This window comes from Juglans regia, chromosome 2, assembly GCF_001411555.2.
Source record: "Juglans regia cultivar Chandler chromosome 2, Walnut 2.0, whole genome shotgun sequence".
In the NCBI taxonomy this organism is placed as follows: Eukaryota; Viridiplantae; Streptophyta; class Magnoliopsida; order Fagales; family Juglandaceae; genus Juglans; species Juglans regia.
In genome coordinates, this window is record NC_049902.1 from 34,830,313 (window position 1) to 34,857,458 (window position 27,146).

Consider the following 27,146-nt stretch of genomic DNA (forward strand, 5'->3'; position numbering starts at 1 on the left):
AACAAAAATGTTTTCAGCATTAACAGTAACAATATTTGGAGATTTTCATAACTACCTCGACCTACATAATAAAATTTTAAATCATCATGTATAGAAAGAGGGTATAAAATAACATGATTTAATTAATAAAAAATTATTTATTAGCTTACTTATTGACACGTTAAACATATTATTGAATATTGATGTCAAGTTTTATCATATTACTATGCGTGAGATCAAATGATTAAGTCTCGTTTAGATACAATAAGTGTTTAATTTTATATCATCTCATTATTATAATTTTTTTAAATTTTTATATAAAATATAATAAATAATTTTAAATTTTTTTGAAGCTTAAAATAATAATAATAATATTTAAAAAATAATATTTTATTCAACTTTTAATTTTTATTTCAAATCATTTCATCTTAATTTATTATCCAAATTTTAAATTTAAAGGCAGACATAGATGAAGATCGACATCCTCATTTTCAACAAAATATACGTCGGTAGAGTGAAAAATGACTAATATTGACTCCCCCAAGAATATCATAGAAACCTTAAAAAGTTCCTATTACGGCGGCTCCGACTTGTCACTATTATCTTCGAGTGAAAATCACAACAATTATATGATTAATCTCAACGCTAAAATTAGGTTTGGATGGTAAATTAAGATGAGATGATTTGAAATGAAAGTTAAAAATTAAATAAAATATTATTAAAATATTATGTTTATAATATTATTATTTTTTTAGAATTTAAAAAAATTTGAATTATTTTTTATATTTTATATAAAAATTTAAAAAATTATAATAATGAGATGAGATGAGATGAGATTTCTCAATTTAAATCGAGCCTAAACAGTAGCACCATAGATTACAAAAATGAGAGAGGATGTATATTAACGCCAAAAAACTCCATTAATTGGATGAGCTAACATATAGACGCCTTTGAAAAGTTACTATGTCAAAAACAAAAGTGTACATTTTGTGGATTAATAAAATATAAACTATTAAGTAGCAAAGATAATTAAATAACACTTGTTCTCTTGGGATTGGACAATCCCACCCATCCACACGTGCCAGATATCACAGGACAGACTCCAGCTCCACATGTGCGGTGAAGCCAGATAAAACACGCAGAGAGAGGGGGAGAGAGGGAAAAAAAAAAAAAAAAAGGGGTATCATAAAAGCCTGTCAAAGAGCAGCCTCTGCCTTCCGCCGTGGATCTCCTTCTCCCTTTCTCTCCATTTTTCGTATCGCATAATTATTATTAGAGAGGGCGAGTTAAGAGAGAGAGAGGGGGGGAAGGGATAGAGGGTGAAAGTGCGCGGAAAGACCAATTTGACCTTCGGTCTTCGTCTTCGTGACTTCGTCCTCTCTCTCACGCTGCTGATTTGTTATCTCGTTAATTCGTTTCTTTGTTTGTAAGGACACCATGAACGAGAAGGCCAATGTTTCCAAAGAGCTCAACGTCAAGCACAGAAAGGTCCTGATTCTTCTTCCTTAATTGTTTTATCAATCTAGAATCCTTTAATTTATGAAATGTTAAGAGTTGCCACGCCTTTTTTCAATAAAAAATTGCCTCCGATTAGTCATCTTCATTATGCGATTTGATTGGTTTCTGAGAAATCGAAGAGAGATAAAGGATAAGTTGGGATCTTTGTAGTTTTTTTGGGGTTTGATTAGGCGTTATAAGATTCGGGAACATTTCGATCTGTATGATCTGAAGCAAAAATGTCTTTGGTGAAATTGGTCCGTTGATCAGTGCTAAGTGTTCCTATAATTGATTATGCACTGCGATGATCTCTCTCTCTCACTCTCTCTTTTTGTAATTTTGTTTATTGGAGTTCGCGTGGAATTTGATCAGGGTTATTTATGTTGTTGATGTTGGACCTTTGTTTTTTTGGACAAGTAATGTTGGACACATATAATCTGGTTTAATTAGTTTTTAATCTCCTCCAACAGATACATCTGCCTCTATCTTACTCGTTGTGATGAGATGTATTTATGACTCATTTTTCCCATATATGCAAACCTTTTCAGTAGAACGCTATGCACCATAAAGTTGAGTGTTTTTTCAGGTCGGGTATTTCCTGTGATTGTTGTGCACTTAAAAACATATTTGCAACTATTGAGTTTTCCACTATATATTTTAAAATTTGTGGGAAGGAGATCCTATATAGAGGGTAGACATAGGTTTTGTGTTTCAAACTTGTCTATCATACCGTAAATATGACCTGTCACCACATCAAATATGGTTCTTTTGGTTGGCGGAGCCCTCCTGTACCATACAGAGTAGAGGAGAAAAGAATGCATTTCGCATGACAATGGGATAATATATCAAATGCGGTTGCTTCAAACCATCTCTTCTTATATGAGATGCGTATATGTTAATATTGAAACTAAAATGAGATCATTGTCTTGAGTTTTGGAATTATGAATTATTTAAGAGGTATTATTCAATTTGCTTTGATGCTCTTTTTTGTGCCATTTTTAGCTTGGTCTATCGAATGCTGTTGCTTCAAACCCTCTCTTCTTATATGATATGCGTGTATATGTTAATATTGAAACTAAAACTTAGATCACTGTCTTGAGTTTTGGAATATGAACCATTACCATTTTTAGCTTGGTCTTTGACTTAATGCAATGGGTTACACTGGACTTAATATGCCAACACTTTGTGTTGTTGGTCTTTCTCATTGTTTATGATTTTGTGTATATGCTAATCTTTGCTTCATTATCTCCCACCTAAAATGTATACAAATCTTATCTCCCACTTTAAATAACGCAGATACTGGAAGGACTTCTTAAATTGCCAGAGAATAGGGAATGTGCTGACTGCAAGTCTAAGTATGTTCTCTGAGATGATCTGGATATTATAGTAGTTTCATTATTATGTAGATATTGTTCAGTGATAGAGTTTCAAGTTCATTTGATAGATTTTATCCAGCAATAGGGAATTTTCCTTGGTTATTTCATACATAAGCATGTTAATTCCGTATATTTCACTTTTACAAGCTTCTTATAACGACTTTATTGCTATGCAGAGGTCCAAGATGGGCTAGCGTGAATTTAGGCATCTTTATATGCATGCAATGTTCTGGGATCCATAGAAGCCTTGGGGTACACATATCAAAGGTTATACTTTTCATCTTACATGTCATTTAATATGTATCCGCATTCAAATTTACAGAAGATATGAAGTGGCTGATTTTGACTTTTGAAGATGACTTTGGTTGCAGGTACGGTCTGCTACCTTGGACACTTGGCTTCCGGAGCAGGTTGCCTATATTCAATGTAAGCTTGTCTATTACCTCACGGCCTTGAATTTCTCCCGACCAATGCTTTTTTTATAAATAATTTCTCCTGACTCATGTAACGTTGAACTTAACATTTATAAACCGCCTAAGAATTTACGCCTAAGAATTTATTTGGTTTTTTTGGTTTATGTAGCAATGGGAAATGAGAAGGCAAATAGTTACTGGGAAGCAGATCTACCCCCAAATTATGATAGAGTTGGAATTGAGAACTTTATTCGTGCAAAGTATGTGTAAGAGTTGTCAATCTAGGAACCAGTATCTTTCTTTATATCAATTTAGTTCATTGCTATACTTTATTATGTGCATCTGGTTACAGTCATAAGATTTATTTGTCCATTCTAATCATAATTATATTCTTCTAGGTATGAAGAGAAGAGATGGATTTCTAGGGATGGAAAGCCAAAATCACCGACTAGAGGGCAGGAAGACAAGGCTTCCATGCATTGGCAGAGACCTGGGGAAAGAAGTGGGAAGGACCATATTTCTAGTTCTGAAAATACATTTGAGGAAAGGAAGAATACACGGCCACCTAGTGCTAGTCCTGCTACAAGGATTACCGTTCCTGTTCCACCTAAAGGACCCGAGAAGGTACTTTTATTTGTTTTACCTAGTTGATAACCATTCATATATTGTGTCCTTGATTGCAAAGTATAAAGCTGTTACGAAAAGGTGGAGAATAGAACATGGTGACTTCTAAGGTATTTCTGCTGGAACTGACAATCTATTTGCAAAGCCAGGAGAATGTCTTTAATTATTGCCAGGAAACAACTCAGTGGTCAAAGGGTGGGTTTGGGATGAACTGTACACCAAGAGGATACCCCTTTTTTTAAAGCTACTAGGCCCTAGGAAACGGGTCAAAAAACTAAGCGGCATTCTCTTGGTATTGCTACAGAGACTTACTTGAAAATAAAAAGCTAATAGGCCCAAAGAAACACCTCAGTAGTCAAAGGACAGGTTTGGGATGAACTGCAAACTGAGATATCCTGGATTCTGTTTTGCCTTAGGAGTTCCTCTTGATGACCTGAGACAATGGTTTTGGGAAGTAGGGTCGTGCATTCGGGGTTTGCTCCTCGAGTGGGTATGAAGGGCATTACCTTGGTGAGGTTCCATGTTGTTAAATAATAATAAAAGTAAAAATACTGACCACAGAAGTAAATGGCCTTTGTTGGGAGCTCTCAGAACCAAGCCATCTATTTCTTTCTGTAGCATAGCAGTGGGCTAGGATAAGATGGGGGAATGTGTTAATCACTGTGGTTATCTCTATAAAGCATAGATATGAAGGTGTGCCTGAAAGTGTTCAAGTTCATCCCTGGAAATTGTGGTTTCTATATATATTATGAGCCTATGGTGTTTTGAGCTCTAGTGGGTTCCATCTTTGGTCTGAGGACCGGGTATGGGTTGGCTGTCATTTGTGGATGACAAATTTAATCAGCGCCATAATATTCATGACATGGAAAAGAAAATTAAGGAATCAAATACCAATGCAGTGTTAGCAATGAAGTGCAGTGATCATGGTCAAGTCTAGGCAGTCTCAATTGATGCATTGTGTAATCTCCTAGGTTATAAACTTATAATGGTTAGGACTGATTGACCTACATCGTTCTAGATTTGCCTCAATCTTTTCCAAATGATAATCCTTTTCCTTTTTCTTTTTGAGCATTCTGTGTATTTTCAAAATGTATATTAGATTCTCTATGCATGAAATTAGATTCTTTATCCATGAAATATATACATCTGAGCAGGTTACTCCGATGCCAAAGCCCCAGCATGCTGAGAAAATAGAACCAGCACCAGCAGTGCCCCAAGATGAAGCAACAAAACAACCTTTGGATGCCGCTTCTGCTGTCTCTCCCCCAAAAGTTGACTATGCAACTGACCTTTTCAACATGTTATCCTTGGATGCTCCAAGTGAAAATGGCTCAGGGGCAGCTTTGCCTGATGATAATGCTTGGGCAGGTTTCCAGTGTATGTGTCTAGTGACCATCTCTTTTCACTTATTGGATCATCAAAGCCTTACATCTAATTTTGTATTCTTTATGATGACATGTTTTGTGCAATTGCTTTGAGGTTAAGAGTTATAGTTGTAATGTTGTATTATTGTTACAGCTGCTGGAGAAGCTTCAACAGCTGAGAAAACTGGTCCGACAAAACCTCTTGAAAGTAGTCCCCAGTCAACTTCTGGAATTGAGGATCTTTTTAAAGATTCACCTTCAGTAATGCCTGCTCCAGTTTCAAAGAAACCCCAGAAAGATGTAAAAAATGATATTATGAGCCTTTTTGAGAAGGTATATATGCTTTACCATCATTTATAAGATTGTTAAGAATTGTTTATAACAAAACTTTGCTAGCCTGATTATAAAAGACTTTTCTATTTGCCTTTTGGAGTTCCAATATAAAAGTTTTCTCATTCAGTTCCAATATAAAATCGACTGACCTTGATAAATTTTGAAAAACCAACTTTTGCATATGATTTGGTTGGAGAACTATATTTTCGCTATTAACACGTATTGCTTGAAAATAAACAATTTATGTTTTCCTGGTTTGAATTGCAGTCAAGCATGGTGTCTCCATTTTCTGCACATCAACAACAACTTATGATGCTAGCTCAGCAACAGTCCCTTCTCATGGCTGCTGCAGTTAAGTCTGCCGGTGGGGACTTAAAAGTTCTTTCGGCTATACAACAACCTGCATCCAATGGCAGTATCAATTTGTCCACTCAAAGTTGGGGAAATACTGGCCACCAGATGCCTGGAATGGTAATGCCACATGAACTGAAAACATTCATGCAGGGACAGTCCGTATTATGGCTTACCTAAATGCATACTTTTTTTATTTTTTTTAACTTTTATCTACGAAGTTTGTCATTTGGTCATCTTTCTGCCTGAGTTTAGACAAGGAACATGTGGCCAGCATATCAAGTGGGGAGCTCTGTTCCATATCCAACACCTAGGTAAGTCATGAATTTTTCTTTAGGTCAAATTTTCATATCTAAAAGGGTTTTGGGAACTCGAAAATAGAAAATAATACCTGCTTGATAGAATTATAATCCATTTTAAGTTATAGCTGTCGACTGAATATTGAGCTATAATTTTGTGTGCGTAATTGTGTTGAATGGTAGATGCCCAGTTTGTGTTTGTTTAGCTGCCATGTCTTAGGCATTTTCGATGTCATGGTTACTTGCACAATGGGTTCTTAACCCTGCAAATGGCTAGCAGGAAGTTCTCAAGTTGAGAGGTTTGCTCTACTTGGTACCCTTTTTGTTGACAAGTTTCAGGAAGTATATAGTTTTAGTGTTCTTTTACCTCCTTTTGAGGCTTGCCTATGAGTAAGCTTATCCAACCATAATTGAACTCAAAACTCCTAGGGTATCTTTTTATTGCCACACATGCTACCTAAGAATACCGAAAATACTTATTTTTTCTTGCAAAGACTGCATATAAATTATAGTAACGATTTCAATTGAAGTACAGTTGAATTTCATGCAGGAAAACATGTTGAGAATTGCTTTTTCTTTCAAAAGGTGTTTGTTATAAAAGCTATTTTGAACTTCTAAAGAGAGTGTTGTTACTTTTAAGTTTTAGTTGTTACACTTTATTCATTAATTTATTACTATTTTAGTTGCTATCTTTTCACCTATGGGGTTTCTTTACTCTTTCAATATTTGATATCTGTTTCTCCGTTTGTTTTGTTCATTTTGTGGTTTGCACTAGTCATCTGTCAGGAGGTGAAAGTGAATGTGCACTTTGCCTGTAGGTTACACTGTTGCCATTGTTTTGATTACAAATCTCTCGCACGCACAATAAGGTCCCCCATTATTTTGCTAAACTTTATGATTTCGTATTGATAACTGCTGCCCTTTATTGCTTGCAGCTTGTATCATATGGGGCAAGCCACCCCAGTTAATGGTGTTTCCGCCGCTCCAGTGAGTAAGCCTCAATCCACATCAACAGTATCATCTGTGCCTCCAACTCAATCAGGGAAGGAGTATGATTTCTCCTCCTTAACGCAAGGGATGTTTTCAAAACCGTGAGTTGTCTTTCGGATGACAATGCTTGCTTTGCCATACCATACAAAAATAGATGAATTACAGGAAAAATAGCCCTTGGACTTTTTCTTACCTGTACTCTGAAGGTTGTAAGCCATTTGTAGAGGGAGTTCAGTTTTTTTCCTTCATATTTGAGTGATTGCTTCATTTGTATCAGTAGGTGTATCTGAAGTAATAAAAATGAGTTTAGATTGATTATGAATTATCCATTTTTTTTTTCCTTTAATCTACATCTACTGATGGACTTCCGGAGTAACTTTTTAACAAGTCCTGGAATGATTGGCAGCCCAAGGAAAATGATTATTCGAAATTCATAAATTTATAGCAATTTTGATATTTGATCTTTGTCATAGTGTCGATTTCTGCTGGATTTTGTGCATCTGGGTGAGTGGCCTTTGTGCCAAGTCATGAGTTCGTCATTGGTTTCTGTTGCTTTGTATCTTTGACTTGTGAGAAGTTAATTCATGTGTTCGAGTTTTGTTATATATAAGTAAGTTTGTGCATAAATTTACATATTAATATTGTTATCTTCGTATTTTAAATTCAAATTAACACTGTTTTAATAAAATTTACTTCATGACCAATCATATTAAATGAGTGCACATTTTTATACGTAAAATTGCTTACAATTAAATTTTTTCTTTGTTAAATGTAGGACAATCAACCCATTAAACCCCATACCTAACACTTATCCAAGCTGTAAATGAAGTGTAATATTTTTCTTAATATTGATTGCATTCCGCATTTTTTTTCCTTGGCGCGTATTTATTTGGCCTAACGCGTTTTAACCATATTCATAATAACTAATGTATCTTCAAGCCTTAAAGAAGAATTTTCCTTCCGGTAGGCGGCCACCATAGTCCACGTGTCCAGGTTCCCTGCCAATTGAATCTGAGCTTCGGCTTGTTCGTTGGTTTACTCTGGATTGAAGTTGGGCACAAAATATTGGAGCTGGACTTTGGAAGAGAACAAAAAACAAATCGAGGTGTCGTTTTGGAGAAGTAAAGAGTCAAGTGAATGACCCAGGCTTTGACTAGCAATTGGTAGGAAGATGAAACTGCTTATGTGTCACTAATCCCTCCATTAGGCGGTTCTATCTGATCGTACGCTAAAACTGTGTTTGGACTGTCTAATGATTAATTGTACCTAACGCTTACCTAAATAACATTGCTGTCATTGTAAAATAAATAAAACCAATGAAAAACCACCACGACTCTACCTTCAACATATACTTGCGGCTTGCCTAGGGGAGTGGGCGGGTTCTAACTTCTAAAGTCAAATTTGGTGAGTAAAGTGGACCCAATAAACCCTCTATCTATTTTTTAGACAATTTCTGAATATATTTATAATCTAAATATAAAGCATCACATTAAATCATATTTAGTTATAGATTTTTTATAATTTTTTTTTATGTAAATCTAGTACTTCTTATTATTGAAGCCTTAATTTGTTAGCTCTTGGAGGAATAAAAATGACCTCTAAGCAGGAAAGTATAGTTATGATTATGAGTTTTGTTACACATTATTTTTATATATTATTTAAAATAAATAAATAAATAAATAAAATTATTTTATTTTTCTTAAACTAATTGAATTTTCCTACTCATTATCTATATATCACATATTTGATAAAAAAAAATATATAATGTATAATGTGTAAAGATAATGAATAAATTTTTTCTGCGATTATAAGATTATGACTGATCTTTCCATGAGCAACTCATTTAAATTTATTTTAATCTTCATATAATATTTGCAAATGGTGTGAAGCAATCTCCTTGCGTCGAGGATGTCATCGCTGCGCATTTAGAAAGGGACTACTGAAACATGGCACCTCTAGTGCTTTCTATTAATTTTCTAAAAACTTGGAAAATTTATTTTAAATTATGGATTTATCATAGTTTTCCTAATTTTTTAGGAATTAAACTGTCAACTTATATTATTATAAGCTAATAAATAAGGATAATTTAGACTCTATATTAAGATTTGATTGTTCAAATTGATGAAAGTACAGATACAAGTTTTCCTAATTTTGAAAGTTCCCAGAAAATGGTTGGTGGAAAAGGTCTCAGTAACATAGTTGAAAGGGTCATTTCGTGTGGTAATCATAAGTCGGCTTTCTCAAATTTCACGGCCCACAATAATTGTGCCGAAATTATAATGAAAGCAAACGAAATCGGAAACAATCTATGAAATGGAATTTTGGTCTATTCCGTCGTCTATTTGATATTTGTTAATGGCCTCTCGTTTCCATCTCCCACTCTCAATTCATCTTCAACTCAATTAATTCGGCTAACAAATATAACAACCTATGACTTTCAACCTTGCACAATCTCTCAACCTTCCATATGTATGACTTGGGAGAAGCAGGATTCACTTTGACGTATTGAAAAAAATAAAAATAAAAAAAAAAGGGATAAAAATGAAAAATAAAAACAAATTTAAAAGGAGGGGAAGTAGCAGTGTACGATCTTATCCAAAACCTGAGAGTAAAACCTTTTGTTGAGATGAATTCTTGCTGTTAAGACAACTCGTGATTAGAAGCCGCCACATGTGCATTATATATATAGAGAAATTTTATTTGCAGTCTTCAAGTGAAGACTGTATGTGCAAACACATTATTAAATGAGAGAAAACATCATTTTAGGAAGGATAATTTTATAATTTTAAAAAATTTTAAAATTAAAATAGTCTAAACTTACATTACAGTCTCTAAATGAAAACTGTATCTAACATTGCTCTTTTATATGCACGTAGATCCGTGGCCTACAAGCAAAAATCAGCCCACCATCCATGTATCTATTATACGCAATTTGCAAACGTACTTGTGTGGCTCGTGTTTTCTGGCAAATAGCTCTCCAAAGTCGAAAGTAAACGCAAACTCGGTGGTTTTAGGGTGGTCGGTGTTTTTAGGATTAAGACAATGACGGCTATAAAAAAGGGAACCTTTCTTTTTACTAATTTGTTTTCGTTAAACATAGTTAGATCAGTGTATCGACAACTCACTTTTTGGAGTCATCCTTTCACAAATACATATGGAAGGTTAATGGTAAGAAATTTATTATTATTATTATTATTAAAGAAAGCTTCATTCCAAATCGGATTAAAATTATTTCCTCAAAATCCAATCTTCTACTAAAATGTTGTACTTCTCATAAATGTCTTTTTTCAGAAGTATATGAATGAAAAAAACACAGTTCTTTCACAAAACACAATTCTTAATTGGTTCACGTTTTGGTCGGTTTTTTCTTTTCTTGTTTAGAATTTTGTCGCGAGTGACGTCGGCTAGGTTTGCAGCATCTACGGTGAAGGGCACGTGGGGAGCCTGAAAGAAGACAACCCCCCCCCCCCAAGCCATTGGCCATGGGAATCGAGGACCTCTGATACAGCTCCGGAGTTGACGGTCAAATAATATAGCCGTTTGAGAAATAAGGTTTGTTTTAAAATTAAATAATTCAAAATAGCTTTCGAGTTCTGACAACATCCCGCTGCACTTTGCTCCAGGTCGACTATTCATCCACGTGGAAACCCTCGCGGGCCCCACCTGCACCTCCCTCACCCTACTGGTCCACGATCTCATTATAAAATGCCTTCACCCCAAGTAATCGAATCCGTCCATACCTTCTATTAAATGTCTTTTCTCCTTGATCGGATGGCCCAAATTTCACCACGTCCTCTCTAGCCGCTCCTCTATAAATATCCCCTCATGTCCTTCGCACTGTCAATCTCTCGCACTCTTTGATTTCCAAAGAAAAAAAAAAAAAAAGGAACTTTCTCACTGGTGCAAAATGGCATACGTCCCAGCGAATTCCAGCAACAACTGGATCCTCTCTCTGAAGCTTGTTTTGATCTCGACCGGTGTGTTATCCCTGGCTGTGATGTTGAAGCTCTCGCTTCCAATGGTATCTGATTTCATTGCCTATGAAATCCCTTCCATCTGGAGCTTCTTGCTGTCGTGGTTGAGGCCTCCGTACCTCTACATCGTAATTAACTTCATCATTATCAGCATCGTTGCCTCCTCCAAGATGCAACAGAAAACGGATTATCCGGAGCCTGAGATGCCGGTGGTTCAACCGCCGCAGGAGAAGGTCTCCAGGGACGTGCAGGAGGACTCTGTTGTCTACGGAGACGGCGTCATTTTCGGGGGATCAGATTACGACATGGCAAAGGTTTCGGTGTCTGATGTGCAGGTGGTGGATTCGGAGGGAGCGTGCGAAGGAGTGGAGAAGAAGGCCGTGAGCGACGTGATGTTGATGAACGCTAGTGAGGAGGCCGTGTTAACGAGGTCAGCGTGGACTGGGAGTCTGCAGAGGAAAGATTCATTGGAGGTCTTTATTTCGAATAACGAGAATGAGAAACCACCGGTTTCTGTGAGATTCGCTCATCGAAGACCTTTGAAAGCCAGCCCTGAAGGTACTCTCTCTCTCTCTCTCTCTCTCTCACGCGTTTTCAAAGAGTCTCTTCTGCTTCGGCGCATGTTCTCAAATGTGAATATGACCGTTGTAGTCACTGGGGTAACTGCGGCGATTCAATCGAACTTTTACTGGGAAATAATTAAACTAGCTGTTGAATTGTTTCAATTTAAATCTGCGAAGACAAAATTCGAAAAGTTGAACTCGACGTCGCCAAATGTCGAGATTACCCTCATCTTTTCAGCTAGTTTTAGGATGTCAATGCATTGTCGAAATTGCCCCCAACTTTTTCTGAAAGGAAGTGGCAGAAGGGTGGTTAAATTCAATTGAATTTGGTTTTTACGTTTGGTTCATAATGCAGCCGGGAAGGCCTTGAGAGTGTCGAAGCCAAAGCGGCAGGAGACGCTGGAGAACACGTGGAAGACGATAACCGAGGGCCGTTCAATGCCGTTAACAAGGCACCTGAAGAAGTCCGACACGTGGGAATCGCACATGCGGCACAACCAGCCGACGGACGAGAACACCCCTCCCAGGGTGAAGAAATCCGAGACATTCAGCGACCGCAGCGCCAACTCGTCGCTGAGTCCGTCGCCTGTCTCGGGGCGACTGAGGAAGGAACCGTCACTGGGTCAGGACGAGTTGAACCGGCGAGTGGAGGCGTTCATCAAGAAGTTTAACGAGGAAATGAGGTTACAGAGACAGGAATCCTTGAATCAGTACCATGAGATGATCCGCCGTGGCGCCCACTAGAAACTTCGAGAGGCCAGTTTGTTGTTTTTTTTCCTGGGCAATTCGGTAGAAGGTGTGTTTGCCCGCATTATCTCTCCTTTGGGGTGTAGTATGTGATGATAATTTGGAGTAAGAGGTCTGTAAAGGTGGAAATTTTTAGAAATTCTTATCGTCCCAAATTTTCTTTGGGTGGAAAAATTAAAGGGCTTTGGAATGGCAAGAAACCAGTGAGGGTTTATTTTTGAAGTTGGTCGGTTGCATTTGTTGGAATTGGCTAACGGTGGTTTAGCCTTGATAAATGACTTGTGATGTAATGAATCTGAGCATCTCGTCGTCAATACCAAGAATGATTACAAGACGACAATATTTTTGAGTTGTGTAATAAGAAAGGAACAACCACTTGTGAGTAATTGAATTTTTATTTCATCTGTTCTAAGATAAACATCTATCCCATTGCAAGGGTAGTTACTCTTTTCAAGCTGAAGACTTGGAGGAGTGTCATTGTTTTCAAAGACCAACTTTTCCTATGGCTCTTATGATCATCCTCTCTCCATTTTATAAATCATCACGTTTTTTAGTGTTCCTACCCTATATTATATACTAGTGCGTTAGATTCCACTTCTAATTATTTCCTGACAAAAACCAATAATAATGTCACTGTAAGAATTATTATTATTTATTAACGTGACGATGTCCTCACATTACTTCTACTTTACTTAATTTCCTTTATTTTTTCCCATACATATCAACAAGCAACTCTCTACATTGCCATCGTCGTTACTGGAAAAAGCCTATCCAAGAAAGTATAAACACCCCCTCCTAACAGAAGGGCGCCACTGCAAAAACAACCAATACGAAGCTGTATTAGAAGGCTGTATTAGAAGCATGGAATCGGCAAGAAATCTGAGCAACGTATGAGAAGACAGCCAATGGAATAAGCAGCATGTGATGGTCATGCATAATCGTAATGTGCTGATAGAAGCATGCTGATAGTGATCAATACGAGTCACAGATCAAGTCTAACCACTCCCGTGATCAACTGACTAATGACAAGGGTGAAGAGAAGTTCTACAGTTACAAAGAAATCCCACAAACATGACTTCATACGATACATTAGATCTACTTTACAATAAAAATAACTTTTGTGAGATTTTTTCGTGACTAGAGCATTTCTCAATGTTGAATGACGAGTATTACTAGGAGAATGCATACACACATTAGAAATTAACTACCTGATTGGGTTGATCCATGCTGAGAACTTGCGAAATGAAAGCAGGCTCTGCAAATATCTAAGCATTAATATTCGTTGAGAAAATTTTTGAGCAGAATGCAATATTATTTGTTGAGTTTAATAATCCAAAAAATGAAGTAGAGAGCAGCAATCTGTTATAACCAGACTGTTCATCCGGATTCCAGCCCAGGTATACCCGGACTGGAATTTGGGTTTTAAACCTGGGCAGGGTTCATTAGCCCGGTTACAGACTTGGGTTGGAACCCAGATGAATCTGGATTTTTGGGTTTCAAAAATCTGGATTCCTTTTTCTTTTTTTTTTTGTGGAGGGATCTGTTTGGTTGGAGGGAAAAGGGAGGAAAAGTTCAAGGAAACATCAAAAGGAAATTAATGAAACACAAAGACTTCTTATAATATGTAGGAATGTAGAAAACAAGTACTAGACTTGAAGCTTTTCGTGCATGTCGTGTGCAACTTAACATCAATTTCAATACTTTGTTCTCCTATGTATCTGACGACTCAGTTTTATCGGAAGTAAAACAGAGGCTAAGAGAACTGCATTTTAAAGCAAATAAGAAAGAAATGGAATTTAGCCAGACTTAGAAAGAAAATCATTCTAATGAAAATGAAGATGAAAATAAACCCTTTCTGTTCTGATCCGGGCATTAGCCAGACTTGGAAGAAAGAGAACAATCAACTGGGAAAAGAAAAACGAAGAAAAAAAGATTGTGAGAAACTTCACAAGTGGAGTCCAGTGAAAGAAATTTGGCTAAACCCCACCTAGGACCCATAGATCTAATTTCTAGGAACAAAAAAAACCCACCTTTCAGAACAAGTAGAAACGAAAATTAAAAAAAAAAAAAAAAACATCCCGTCCAGTTTCATGAGAAAATGAAGGGAAGGTGAAAGAAGGAATACCAGATCAATGGTCTCGTTCTTGATCTGCTCGAGATCGATAGCCTTGCCACTCGCCATCTTGGGCTTAAACCCAGAAAAGCAAACACCCACACGACAACAACAAAGCGAAGTGGCAGGAGGCTAGGGTTTTGGAGGGGGAGAGAGAGAGAGAGAGAGAGAGATCCTGAAAGGTGAAGGCTGAAGGAGTGAAGGCAAGGGTTTCACGTTTTGGGTTTTAACTATTAGCATAAAAATGGCTCCGTTTTGAGGCGTCGTTTCGACACTAGGGAGTTTTTTTTTTTTTTTTAACCGGTACCCGGATAGGGTGTACCTGGGTTTCCCTATGCGGTTACCGGCCAGGGAATAACTCGGCCCGGATAAACAGTCTTAATAACTATGGTTTGAGCCAGTTGCCAGAATTTCCAGAGTGTACACTTCATAAATTTGCAAACCGTGACACAAATGCGAGTCACCATGATTTGGGGCCAGACCATGTCATGTGCAGTTGGGCATGATATCTATCCAAGAAAGATGATGGAAGCTTTTGTTTGTTCTCCCACCCTTGCACTAACAGAAATAATACAACCTGTACTATAAAAGAACCATATATACCTGCAATGCTCCAGCGAAAGAAGCAGCAAGAAGTAGAGGAGCAACATAGCCAGTTGTGTATGTCAACAGTAGGCTGCCCCCTATAACTGGATCCTGTTATATATAGTGAAGGAGTCCTGTTATTCTGTTAGACTAAAGTGTAAAAACTGCAAAGGAGTCCTGTTATTCGTTAGTTAATCTTGACACGTTGAGCATGCCTAAAGACGGATGATTAATAATCCAAATCATCAATGTGCATATAGTCCCCTATTGAGTAAGGTCTTTGTTCTTTTCTTTTCTTTCTTTTTTTCTCGGACATATTTGTATGTTCGTATGATATTATATTCAAGAGATGTTTCCCAAAAGCTCTTTTTTGAACTCTGAGAAATGATTATAAATGTCGGTAAGAATCAGTCTAAAATAGTAATGTTTATATTCCATAATTTCTGTGATATATAAAGTCTATCCAGAGAGAGGGAGAGCGTAAAAAAACGAAACTTAATAACCTCCACCAAATAAAGATGTTCACCCAAAGAACAAAAAGACCTATAATAATCCACTCATTAGCATAATTTGGTTTCCCCAAGCAATAGTGAAGCACTTGGATTAAGTCCCAATTTTGCAATATCTGGGAGCTAGTGAGTCCTAATCCAGTTCTAAATGCATGGTGATATAATATGTAAACAAAACGAACGCTTAGGGACTAACCACTAGCTTCTTCTGTGTCTGGAAAATACCAACCAAAATAAATTATAGAACAATAAGCATTTGAAAGTACCTTGGATGCAGCTACATATCCTAGCAGAGTGGCTAATACCGGTGTGCTGCAAGGTGAGGCAGCTAAAGCAAATGTAAGCCCGGCTAGATATGCTTGCACGCCTAAGATGTCACATTTATTCAATTTGAAAACTTGTAAGAGCATATAGACAATCAGTTTAATGAGTACTCAAAAAACTAGGATAAAAGTAAAGAGCCAATTACTTGAAGGGAAGTTAGCAGCTGCAGCACGGGGATCAAAATTGTCAAAAAATGAAGGGAGTTGTAATTCAATTATCTGAAAAAAGGCCATCAGATTATCAATGTAGTACTAGGAAAGAGAAAAATCAGACGAAGTCTTCAAAGTGGTTAAACTATCAAATTCTGTCAAGTGCTTTTCAAAAATATTGAAGCCTTTGTTCAGGCTTATTTCCAAAACCTGGTCACCATTTGTACTTGAAAATACATAACAATCTAAACTGACCATTACATACGTCTTTTAAAGACTAAAGCAGTTAAACAAACAACCCAGTTAAGCCAGTAGATCTTATGAAGAAGGCAAAAAGACGTTACATGAACCCATACCTCAAGGAGATTTAGACCCATAAGAACAGCTAATCCAGAAGCAGCCACAGGTAATCCCTGCCCTATCTGTCCATATGCCTTTCCAGCAAATGAGGCAGCTATGCCTAGGACCGCTAGTGTAGTTGCCAATCCCAATGCGAATGCAATTGAATCCCCAATGATCTGACCAGGAAAAAAATGTCTAGTAATGAGAGAAGGGGGGCGGGGCTGCAATCACATAAGTAGGCGACTAATACATATAGCAAGAAAACATACACTATGGAGAAACATAAAGTGTCAAAGGACAAGCACATAATGCTTAAAAAGCTCCAACAACTCAAAGATTCAGCAATGAACAAAATTTTCTACAATGTAAAACTAGAACGGAGTAATAAGAGGAAATATACGAATCAAGTTGGAAATATGTATCAAGTTGACTCGTTTTGCAAGTCATTACCTCTGCTCTACTTTTCCCAGAACCAAATGCTCCTGCACGATTCCAATCAATCAGGAAACAAGCATATGAAGAGATGCAAAACTATGACAATGGACTTATCAAAAAAACAATTGCCACTATATCTCCTATATAAAATGCTCACCAATGTAACCTAGAGTCAGTGGCAAGACGCTTAGTGTACAAGGAGAAAGGCTGGTCACAAGCCCAGCCCCAAAGATAACTGCCAAACTGCAACAAGGAATGAGTAGCAAATTCAGATCAGATACAGAATGGGGAGTGAAATCTCCCGAAACTCCAACACAAATTTGTAATATGTAGGACTGAACCTAGTAAAACTGAGAGCCGATAACTGGTCTTGGACAGCTTCATTAGCCTGCTGTCCAGCTGAATATAGGAAACCTCCAAACAAATCTCCAAGACCTCCATCAGCCAAATTATAAACAGAAGCGACTCCTTCCTGAGATTAAGGAAAAATTCAAGTACCTGAGAATGAGAGCATAACTAGCATGCAAACCTTGAAAGATAGCATGACCTATAACATTCAGAGCAATATTTAAAACCCTGAGAAATTATCGTAAGCATTTATATCAAAATGAGATAGATTACTACCAAAAAAAGAAAGAAAAGAAAAGGCAAAGCAACCAGGATACCAAGTGTGACTAATATGAATACAGGCTAATTAAGTAATCTGAGGTAAATCTCAGCGTGTAGCAATTTGAAGCACAAATCCTCCCCTAAAGTAAAGTAGCAGAGGACACTAGGGAGTATCTCTTGCACTTAACCTATGCTTCGTATATGTTATACACCATATATTTCCAAGGGACATCAAAGTATATAAATATGCATTGAGAAATTAATTAATTAATTTATTTTTATATCGGGGAACCTCTCCAAGGTAGGGCCCTTCGGACCCACTCCTGCAGAGTAAACCCTGGCCCTGTTCAACATTGAGAAATTTATTTGGGCAAATAAAATTGTAACGGTTTTTCTCCCCACAAGTATAGTTGGCTAAGAAAAATGCATTGAAATTTCCTTTTAACTTCTTTCAGTTCAACTTATATGGAATATCCAGAACACCTACAATGTAAAAATAAATGGAGCATCCATAAATAAATGTGTTCAAGAAAGAGAGGGCGGGAACTCATAAGGTTAGAGGACACTATTGAATATATAGACAGCATATTCTCACCGTTATATTCTTTGCACTTACAGCCCCCGCCATGTTGGTTCCAACCAAATTCATAGCTGGAAACATCAGAAATAGAAAGCAACGTTCACTGATGCTACCAAGTAGACCAAACAACTATTTGTGAAGGCCATAATTAATCAGAAGTGTGAAAGGAAAAGAGCAAAGAAAACTAAACTATGCAAATCCAATATACATAACCTAATTAATTTTTTCATCCAATATTATAGACACTTTTATGGGTAAAAGAAATTTGGCAATCTACTCTGCTTAATCTCATCATACTATGCATCATGCTAATATAATAACTCGCCCTCACTGGTTCAATTGTTGAGGTTATATTATATTCTCAATTACATAGACAGTTTTTTCTCATTTTGTTTTCAGCTTTTTTGGGCAGAGTATGTTACATAGGCACTTGGTGGGTCATAAACGACACTCTCCACCTCTTACTTATAAGGGAAGAAGGTGGGAGATTCTGAATTACTTGGACGATTGAGTCACACAAAAACATAGACAAAAAGAAAATAAAAAATTAGCGAAACTCTCCTCATAATACATCAATCTTTCAGTTGATGCAATGGTGACAGAAAAGAAAATACATCTCTATGAAAAAAGTGCAAAGCAAAAAGTGTAAAAACCTAATTATAAAAAGAAAAAAAAAAAGAAAAAGAAAAAAAAAGCAATGTATTTGACATCAAGCCAAGCGTAGAGGCCATTACCTGCTATGGCACTTATAAATGTCTTAGCTTGAAAGCTACTACTTCCAACATTCTTCGACAACAACACACCATCTTTGTGACCGTCCTCGCTCTCAACCCCAGGAGCTCTCTTAAGCATCTTGATTGGCACCATATATCTGCTTTTACCTTGAAATACATGATTAAGTGGTTCGTATGTTAAATTGTATATTTGTATTAATATTAAAATAAAACAAACATTTTATTGGCAAATACAGATAATGTTCTTAGCATCTATGTTCTGCCAAAAAGGAAATTAAGTCTCCTCTCGAGCAACATTTCATTAATTCATTCTTCTTCTTTTTTTCTTTTTTTAGATTGAGTTTATATTTTTTTTCTGAATTCTTTATTCAACTATAAATTATGACATAAAATTTTAAAAAAAAATGAAATGTAAAATTTTTGTACCATTAGTAATGAAAAAAGGGGTTGAGGGATCCATATATGTTGTTCAGGTCGATCAGAAGGCGCAGAAATTGCTAGAACTGAATGCGGAAAGTATGGAAAAACATCTCGTAATATATTTAACCAGAAAATAGCCGAAAAGGAAATTAAGTCTCCTCTCCTACACTGTATTCAAAAGCAATCATAAAACGTTGGCAATCTATCATGACTCCAAAATCCATACATAGTATAAACACACATTAAACAACTATATAAAAATATACTTCAGATATTACTTTTTTTTTTATAATTAATAAGAGATTTATTACCAAGAATAGATATAGTCCAAGTACACAGGAGGTATACAAGAGGGGGGTGGTGGAGGGGAGGCACTGTTCCCACTTTACTACTTCAGATATTAAGTTCGGTGAATTTTGGCATTGTAATGGTTAACAAGGCCACAAAAATACGAAAGGGATCCTTGTCTCACTGTGGTACCAAAAACTTTTTATGTGTCCATATTGAATGTCTTAAAGCGCTCTTTAGTTGATTTCAAGTATTCTGCTGCTTCAAGAAGACTCAAGAGTCTTTTATGCCCTCTTTTAGGTGTCTAGATGCCTTTCCCCTAAGAATCCCTAACTTTGCACTGTAAAAGGTTCTTCGAAGTCCCAAAACAGCAGCTATAGTTCCGTCCCGGATTTGATATGCGTTTGAAGAAATATTAGCAATATAAACCCTTTGTTCAAGCCACAAACACAGAGGAAAAGGAGAAAGGGACGAAATTGGCTCACCATGAATGCTGCTTTTGCTGGCAAGCTTGCAGCTTGAAACTCCGCAAGAGTTGGTACCATAGCTACCGGAGTGGTTTATAACAAAGCTCATCTGCACAGTTTTGAAGGTTAGTCCGCAATTTAGGAGCAAGAAGCGAAAACAAAAAAGGGAGAAGGAACTAAAAGGTAAGCTATGTTTGCCACCGGTTTGACATAGCCGGGGTGAGGTCTTTACAGATGATAACATAACTAACAAACAAAGACGGGACCGAAAATCTTCTTGACATTTTACACAGTTTTCTCGGCAACCAAACAGGGACAAAAGAATTTGTTAAGTTGAGAGAGCGAGAGAGAGCTCTACTTTAAAAAACGAGCGATGAAGCGAATGGGATAACGTCTAAACGGTCCTCACAACGAATTTTTAGCGCTCTCTCTCTCTCTCTCTTTTTTTTTTTTACTGAATAAAAAAAAAAAAAAACTTCCCACCGGTCAGTCTCTTCATACACAAAAAACAACCCTCCAATAAAATTTTGCCACCTAGATCCTTCATTTAACATTTTGTGCACCTTACTACAGCTGACCAAAAATTCACAAAACTCCTCCTGTGCCCTCCTCTCCTCTTCATTTTACACCCAAGCCATCAACGTATTTGCTGATGCTACTGCACTGCCAAAGCCCACGACCAAGGACCACCCTCACCTGCAACATTCCCGCCTCACTCTGGATTTTTGTGAAAAGTGATTAAAGAAAAAGGACACCAACTAAATAAAAGACCCAATGCAATCTCTCTTGATAGTGTTCACGTGGAACGTCTGCTACATGACTGGATTGTAGAAGCAGAAAAAACAAGCCTCGCCAGAAGATGAGGTATTCGAGCTCACATTTTTTTCACGGTTAAGAAGCTGTGTGAGCTGGGTTAAACATGTTGGGTTGATTTTGGTACATAGCATTTGTATACATTATAAATAACCCCAAATCAGTACACAAATCAGAGCAAATTGGATATAAGACCTCGGTGGGGGGCGACGGAGAAAAATATCTCAGTGGGAGGCGACGGAGCTTGGTGGGACGATGGAGGTTGGTGGCGGCGACGGGTCTGGTTCTGCTATGCTTTCGTTAGAGGCAGTGAGGTCCTTCTTAAATGGGTGTATTCAGATGAAAAATGATCTACTTTCCATTTGATAAAATTCTCTACGTGTCTTATTCTAATTGGAGGCTGTTAAACTCATAAGACCAGTCGACGGAAGAACTGTTTTTGGAGTTCTTTTTTCGTAGATCAGATATTTTTCTTTGTTCTTTTTTTTTTTTTTTTGGGATTAAGACAGAGATACGTAAGAGAAAGATCTCGACGTCTATTTTGAATTTTAAGATGTATAAAATGGATAACTATGTATTATCTATCTTCGACTTTAGGTTTATTCAAATAAAAATTGAGCCTTTACATCGTAGTGTAGACAGCTATTTGTAAGGATTAGATCCTCTACAATCTACATCCTCGGCCGACAAATCTCGAGAGAAGTCAAATGTTTTTTTTCATTACCTTTTTTTTTTATATCTTTAAATATTTTTAAAAAATCACAATATCATTAAAAAAATATTTACTTAATCATCAAATCAAAAAAATCAAAAAAATATCTCAGGACCATATCTCATTTATCTAGATCTTAATATAAAAAATAAATAAATATAGATAGAAGTTACTATTGAGAGCATCTATTTTACACACATAATGTGACATCATCTAGACCACACATCTCCTCAAGTCAGTGTTGGAAACAATCAATTAGAAGCAGTCACGCAGTGAGTGTAAAGTGTGCATTGCTATAGTAACTTCTCTCTAACATTACTCATAAAAAATACAGCTGGTTTGAAGGGTGTGATGAAAATTTTTAATTTTAAATGAAAGTTTAAAATATTATTTTTTTATATTATTATTGTTTTGAGATTTTAAAAAGTTGAATTATTTATTATATTTTATATGAGAATTTAAAAAAAGTGTAATAATGAAATAAAGTGAGATAAAAATTTTGTATTTTGTCTCACCTCCAAACCAGCCAGTGAGCACGTGTCAGACAAGGATTAAAAATAACCAAATTGCAAAAAACAAAATACAAAACATAACCAAAACTATAAAAATAAATCATTCATACAAGTTAATGCATAACTAAAATTACAAAATTAAATCATTCACTTGAATCACTAGAAGTTAAAAAAATTACAAAATTACAAAACTAAATCATTCACTAAAATCACTGCAAGTTAAAAAAATATAATCAAAATTATAAAACTAAATCATTCAATTACAAGTTAAAAAAACATATGGTGCCAATCAAGTTAAGAGAGGCTAGAGCTCTGGGGTTGAGAGCGAGGACAGTTTCAAAGATGGTGTGTTGTTGTCGAAGAATGTTGGAAGCATAGCTTTCAAGCTAAAGACATTTATAGGTGCCATAGCAGGTAATGGCCTCTCCGCTTGGCTCGATGTCAAATACATTGCCTTTTTTTCTTTTTACAATTAATTTTTTACTCTTTTTGCTTCGTACACTTTTTTCATAGAGATGTATTTTCGTTTCTGTCACCATTGCATCAACTGAAAGATTGATGTATTATGAGAGTTTCGCTAATTTTTTATTTTCTTTTTGTCTATGTTTTTGTGTGACTCAGTCGTCCAAGTAAAAGAGCTGGAGAGTGTCGTTTATGACCCACCAAGTGCCTATGTAACATCCTCTGCCCAAAAAAGCTGAAAAAAAGGAGAGAAGGCTGTCTATGTAATTGAGAATATAATATGAAAAACGTTGGATGCAAACGCAGGATGCAAGCGAGACGCAAACGCCTCTGATGTGAAAAAAAGAAACGACGCCGTTTATTACTTATATCTACACGGCAAGCTACGGCGATAGTTCCTATTCGATAGGTTCTTTGAGTCAAGACTTGCTTACCTTAGCTCCATCTCAGACACTAATCCTTTTTGTTTATGGTCGAGCACGGCCTCCTCTCTTCAACAGGTGAGTTTCGAATCTGCAACTTCTGTTTTCAAGAAATCAGTTTTGCTTCAGATCATGATTTGCTCAAAGATTTAGCTTTATATCTGACCTGACCAAACAACAGATCAAAGACACGAAACCGATCTTGAGCCTGAAGTGATTTTCAGCTCCTTTGAAAGAGAATCAACAGAACATCAAATAACAAAAATGTGAGATCTTGAGGAAGAAAAATAGCTAAAATCTGTTTCTAGTTCTTACTTAGCAGAAGATTTGAAAACTGTCTAGATTCGCACTATCTCTTCCTCTGTAAATTTATCAACATTGCTTGCCCAGATTTGAACAGTTTTCTTCAAAAAAATTCCTCTGTATTTTGGTTTCAGTCTAAGTGCGGCTCTCTGTTGGCTAATTCTCCCTGCTCCTCTTTTTGCCCAGTCAGTCTTTTATTTTTTCTCCTATCATTGGGTTGGGTGTCTTCTTTTATCTTTCTCGCATTTCTTCTTCTTCGTTGTTTTTTTTTTTTTCAATTGACATGACTATTAAAAATTATTATTCTAAGCGCCGACTGTGCGCCGTTTGCAAGTATAAACTGCCCCTAGCAGAATTGAATATAATATAACCTCAACTCTATTTCCAGTGATTAAAAACCCAACAACAATGATTCAAAAAAAAATCTAAAAATCTGATCCAGGTGCATTAATTTCTAAAAATAAATTTTCATTTTTCATTTGCACTTTGAAATCGAATCAATAAAAATAGGGCATAAGAACAAAAAATTGAGAGATTGAGATGACAGGGACAGTCGGTCCGTCACCTTGTAGCTTGGTTAGCTTCGAAATCCTATAACATTTCAAATAAAATAAAACATCAAAACGAGAGAGAGAGAGAGAGAGAGAGAGAGAGAGAGAGAGAGAGAGAGAGAGAGAGAGAGAGAGAGGTGACAGGACTCGCAAGAAGAAAAAGGGGCTTACTAGGGTGAATGCCGAACATGGGCTGAGGCGGAGGTTGAGGTTCTTGCTACTAGGGTTTGTGGCTTCGTGCGGCTAGGATTAGAGAGTGAGTGAAGATTGAAGTGATGAAACTTAAGCCTTAAGGTCTGCGGGGGATATCTTAAGCCCAAACACAACTCCATTTTACGTTGAGTGTGGCGTTTTGTAACCAAAACCGAGTCAAAACAGCACCGTTTTGACTCGATTTTGTCCCTTTTGGGCAAGATGTGTTGTACCGCTGCAGTGTATTGGGCCCTTTCTTTTTTCCTTAAACTCTAAATCAAACCCTAAACTAAACTCTAAACCAATTTTAAATTTTTGATCTTTGTTTTAGTTATAAATTTTTTATTTATGATTTTTATAATCTTTTTATCACTAAATTTAATTGTTAGTATTGATTATTAACAATTACTATTTAACTAATGTCTAGTTACATATTATTGCACTATAGTATTACATGTTATTGTATAATGATTATTATACATTACTATTACATATTATTATATTTTATTTATTATACATTAATATTACATGTTATTATAAATTCATACATTAATGTTTATGCATAATACATTAGGTTGGAAAATAAGGAGCATAAATGGGATCTAAATCATATTATTATAACAATTTTTGTTTTTCTTTTGTCTTAAGCCTTCACCTTGGTTTTGTTCTTGACCATGCTTGATAAGGGATTCGCGTTTGAGTTTTTTTTTTTTTCTTTTATTCTCTCTCTCACAAAAATGGGCAAGGGTCTAAAGTTTCGAAATTGGTTTCATTTTTTTTAAAGAATGGCTGTGCACTCATAGTTTAGCATATGGATAAGCCCCTATCTACACACGAACGGGGATTATGCAATAAACCTCGATTACATGTTGAAGTTAAACAAGCAGGTACTACTACTTTCTCAAATTTTAATGTGTCCATTACTGTATCAATTAATTTTTGAAATGCCATTGCCACGAGTCACGACAATGGTAATAGACACAATTTACTGAAAATCTCTCCATACTTGAGTTAACTCAAAGGTAAATAATTTAGACAGAAAAATTACATAAAAGTAAATCCACAAACTGATATGATTTGATGTAGTACGTTAGATTGTAAAGTTACTTTTATTATAAAGTAGATCTAACATATCCCATGAAACCAGATCAATTTATAAATTTCTTTTAATATAATATTTTTGTGTATGTAGCAATGATCTAATTCAAAAGCGAGGACTGTCTACAGAAAGCATGCCTGCTACAACTGTCGGGAATGAGGCAGCTGGTCCTAGAAGCCAAAAGGAATCCCACAGCTCTTTTTTTGCATTGTATAAATGACAATAAATTCAAGAAGAAATAGAGGCACCGGCTTCAGGATTGCAAACGATTTTCGGGTGAAAAAAAGGGAACAATTTGTATTATTCCATAACACAAAATACCTAGCAGTGTAGTTATGACAAGCTATACAGACCGTAATCTTCAATACCACGTACCATTGACATATTGACTATAATGAAAATGAAATTCTCATAAGCTGAACTAGCTAAAACATACTACCAGTAACCACTCCCAAAAAAACCACTCTAAAGCTAAGACAATAATGTAATATTAACTACACTGTTGTAAACGAAAATAACCAAAACTGATGAAAAGATCACAGGAAGGATTTGATGATTCTAAGCCACTTCTATAATGAATAGCCCAGTAGATTGGGATCCTCAATTCTTCAGTCATACAGAGTTTTGGCAGATTGCGTTCTTGACTTTTTGTTTTCATGCTTCAAGTTTTTCTCAATGTACATCTCATTTTTAGATATGGCTTTTTCTATGGATTTGGTCTTTCGGACATTTTTCGATCTCTTCATTGGTCTCCCCTTCTTCACCTTTCTGTTAAGAAAATATGTTTATGAATACAGGAGGCAGAAAGTGAAGAAATTGAAGATTCAAATAGCAACTACATTTGAAACCAAACAAAAGGAAACTTAAAAGTACATTTTAATCAGGAAAAAGAACAGTCAATGGATAGAATAAAACTTATAAAAGTGAATGGAATTGTTGTTGAAAGATTTTAAATTTAGCTGTACTTCTAATTAATCAAAGAAAAGTTATGGAATACAAACACCCGTTAAAAGGCAGGAAAAAATAATCAGATAGAGGTAGAAACACACAAATAATTCAAACCTAGCGGTTCAAAAGAAATATACCCATATCTGCCCATAGACTACATAAGGCCAGAATAAAGGTATAGCAGCCCACGCATCTAGAATTTAATTCATCACCTAAGGTCTTTTACAAAAGAATGTGAAAATTCCATAATAGTCAGGACTCCTACTACCCTACTTCAAGGTGCCAAAAAACTAAGCCCAAAGAAACCTTTTCAACACCAGAAGTACATTTAGTGTGGATCTTTAATTCATGGCTCCCCCCATATGCAACTTGAATTATGTTTATGATCTCTGTCGTGTACACTACCACATATAGCAGTTACATACACAAACATAACCGAATAAATAAATAAATAAATAATCATCAAAATTTTAGTGTGGGCGCGTTAGGCGGCCCCCAAAGGTAAATTCATGAGCCTGATACTGTTACTAGCACTGTGATGTAAACAGCCTAAATTGTCAGAAATAAGAACGGAACTCCATGCATACAAGCACAATGTACACACGCATATTATAAGAAAAAACACAAGGAATCCTTCACAAATTTTCACCATGATTGGGTTGGATGGTGAATACTTACTTAATTGGGGCACCAGAAGCTGGATTCTGAGCTCCAGACTCTGACGTGTCCATTGCTGCACAAAACAATGAAAAAGACATATACTTACTTCCAAAACGATCAAGAAAATTCGCAATCAAAACAAAAAGAAATATAGCAATGATAGTACAAGTACAACTTGTATAACACAGACTTAAAAGGAGTACCTTGAGGTAGATCTGTAACAGTCTCTTCGGATATATCCATTGAAAAGTCAGCTTTTCGTTTGTTCTTGTTCCTGTTCTTCGCCATCGCCGAGTTTGAGAGACAGACGGACTCTCTCTCTCTCTCTCTCTCTCTCTCTCGCCCGCTCGCTCGCTCTGCGTCGAGGTTTATTGAAGGCAAGAACCCTAGCTCAAATGAAAGCGATA

At 36.3% G+C, this 27,146-nt stretch overlaps 4 protein-coding genes across 7 annotated transcripts; 2 read left to right on the forward strand and 2 right to left on the reverse strand.

The window, feature by feature from the left end:
- The first annotated feature begins 1,106 nt into the window (after window positions 1–1,106).
- LOC109013857 (ADP-ribosylation factor GTPase-activating protein AGD5) lies at window positions 1,107–7,551 on the forward strand. The gene is made up of 11 exons (XM_018996087.2): window positions 1,107–1,467; window positions 2,773–2,831; window positions 3,029–3,119; window positions 3,224–3,278; window positions 3,435–3,525; window positions 3,664–3,889; window positions 5,044–5,266; window positions 5,408–5,586; window positions 5,854–6,057; window positions 6,193–6,251; window positions 7,172–7,551. Exons 1-11 carry the CDS (start codon window positions 1,417–1,419, stop codon window positions 7,329–7,331), a joined length of 1,398 nt encoding a protein of 465 aa, XP_018851632.1. The 5' UTR covers window positions 1,107–1,416; the 3' UTR covers window positions 7,332–7,551.
- Window positions 7,552–10,954: 3,403 nt separating this feature from the next.
- On the forward strand, window positions 10,955–12,896 carry LOC109013898. The gene is made up of 2 exons (XM_018996151.2): window positions 10,955–11,758; window positions 12,119–12,896. Exons 1-2 carry the CDS (start codon window positions 11,134–11,136, stop codon window positions 12,505–12,507), a joined length of 1,014 nt encoding a protein of 337 aa, XP_018851696.1. The 5' UTR covers window positions 10,955–11,133; the 3' UTR covers window positions 12,508–12,896.
- Window positions 12,897–13,126: 230 nt separating this feature from the next.
- Window positions 13,127–21,173, reverse strand: LOC109013881 (cytochrome c-type biogenesis ccda-like chloroplastic protein). Of its 4 annotated transcripts, none has more exons than XM_018996138.2 (13): window positions 21,074–21,173; window positions 20,084–20,174; window positions 18,891–19,037; window positions 18,172–18,227; window positions 17,309–17,439; window positions 17,125–17,210; window positions 16,983–17,014; window positions 16,547–16,708; window positions 16,187–16,259; window positions 15,984–16,084; window positions 15,227–15,319; window positions 13,719–13,765; window positions 13,127–13,322 (listed from the first exon to the last, which is right to left on the reverse strand). In XM_018996138.2, exons 2-13 carry the CDS (start codon window positions 20,172–20,174, stop codon window positions 13,247–13,249), a joined length of 1,095 nt encoding a protein of 364 aa, XP_018851683.1. In that variant the 5' UTR covers window positions 21,074–21,173; the 3' UTR covers window positions 13,127–13,246. The 4 variants fall into 4 exon arrangements, with proteins under 4 accessions (XP_018851683.1, XP_018851675.1, XP_035543360.1 ...); XM_018996130.2 differs by lacking the exon at window positions 21,074–21,173 and adding an exon at window positions 20,424–20,492; XM_035687467.1 differs by lacking the exon at window positions 21,074–21,173 and adding an exon at window positions 20,312–20,408.
- Window positions 21,174–25,386: 4,213 nt separating this feature from the next.
- Window positions 25,387–27,146, reverse strand: LOC109013905. The gene is made up of 3 exons (XM_018996173.2): window positions 26,943–27,146; window positions 26,758–26,812; window positions 25,387–25,899 (listed from the first exon to the last, which is right to left on the reverse strand). Exons 1-3 carry the CDS (start codon window positions 27,025–27,027, stop codon window positions 25,740–25,742), a joined length of 300 nt encoding a protein of 99 aa, XP_018851718.1. The 5' UTR covers window positions 27,028–27,146; the 3' UTR covers window positions 25,387–25,739.

Excerpts from the sequence above, each read along its gene's own strand:
- LOC109013857 (XM_018996087.2), top strand. The coding sequence starts at position 1,417 with ATGAACGAGAAGGCCAATGTTTCCAAAGAGCTCAACGTCAAGCACAGA. Across the intron at positions 3,120-3,223 it reads TTGGGGTACACATATCAAAG|GTACGGTCTGCTACCTTGGA; the intron begins GTTATACTTTTC and ends CTTTGGTTGCAG. Across the intron at positions 6,252-7,171 it reads GTTCCATATCCAACACCTAG|CTTGTATCATATGGGGCAAG; the intron begins GTAAGTCATGAA and ends TATTGCTTGCAG.
- LOC109013898 (XM_018996151.2), top strand. The coding sequence starts at position 11,134 with ATGGCATACGTCCCAGCGAATTCCAGCAACAACTGGATCCTCTCTCTG. Across the intron at positions 11,759-12,118 it reads TTTGAAAGCCAGCCCTGAAG|CCGGGAAGGCCTTGAGAGTG; the intron begins GTACTCTCTCTC and ends TTCATAATGCAG.
- LOC109013881 (XM_035687466.1), bottom strand. The coding sequence starts at position 20,309 with ATGTTATCATCTGTAAAGACCTCACCCCGGCTATGTCAAACCGGTGGC. Across the intron at positions 19,038-20,083 it reads CAGCAAAAGCAGCATTCATG|GTAAAAGCAGATATATGGTG; the intron begins GTGAGCCAATTT and ends ATGTATTTCAAG. Across the intron at positions 18,228-18,890 it reads ATTTATAAGTGCCATAGCAG|CTATGAATTTGGTTGGAACC; the intron begins GTAATGGCCTCT and ends TGATGTTTCCAG.
- LOC109013905 (XM_018996173.2), bottom strand. The coding sequence starts at position 27,027 with ATGGCGAAGAACAGGAACAAGAACAAACGAAAAGCTGACTTTTCAATG. Across the intron at positions 26,813-26,942 it reads TGTTACAGATCTACCTCAAG|CAATGGACACGTCAGAGTCT; the intron begins GTACTCCTTTTA and ends TGTTTTGTGCAG. Across the intron at positions 25,900-26,757 it reads GCTTCTGGTGCCCCAATTAA|AAAGGTGAAGAAGGGGAGAC; the intron begins GTAAGTATTCAC and ends TTTTCTTAACAG.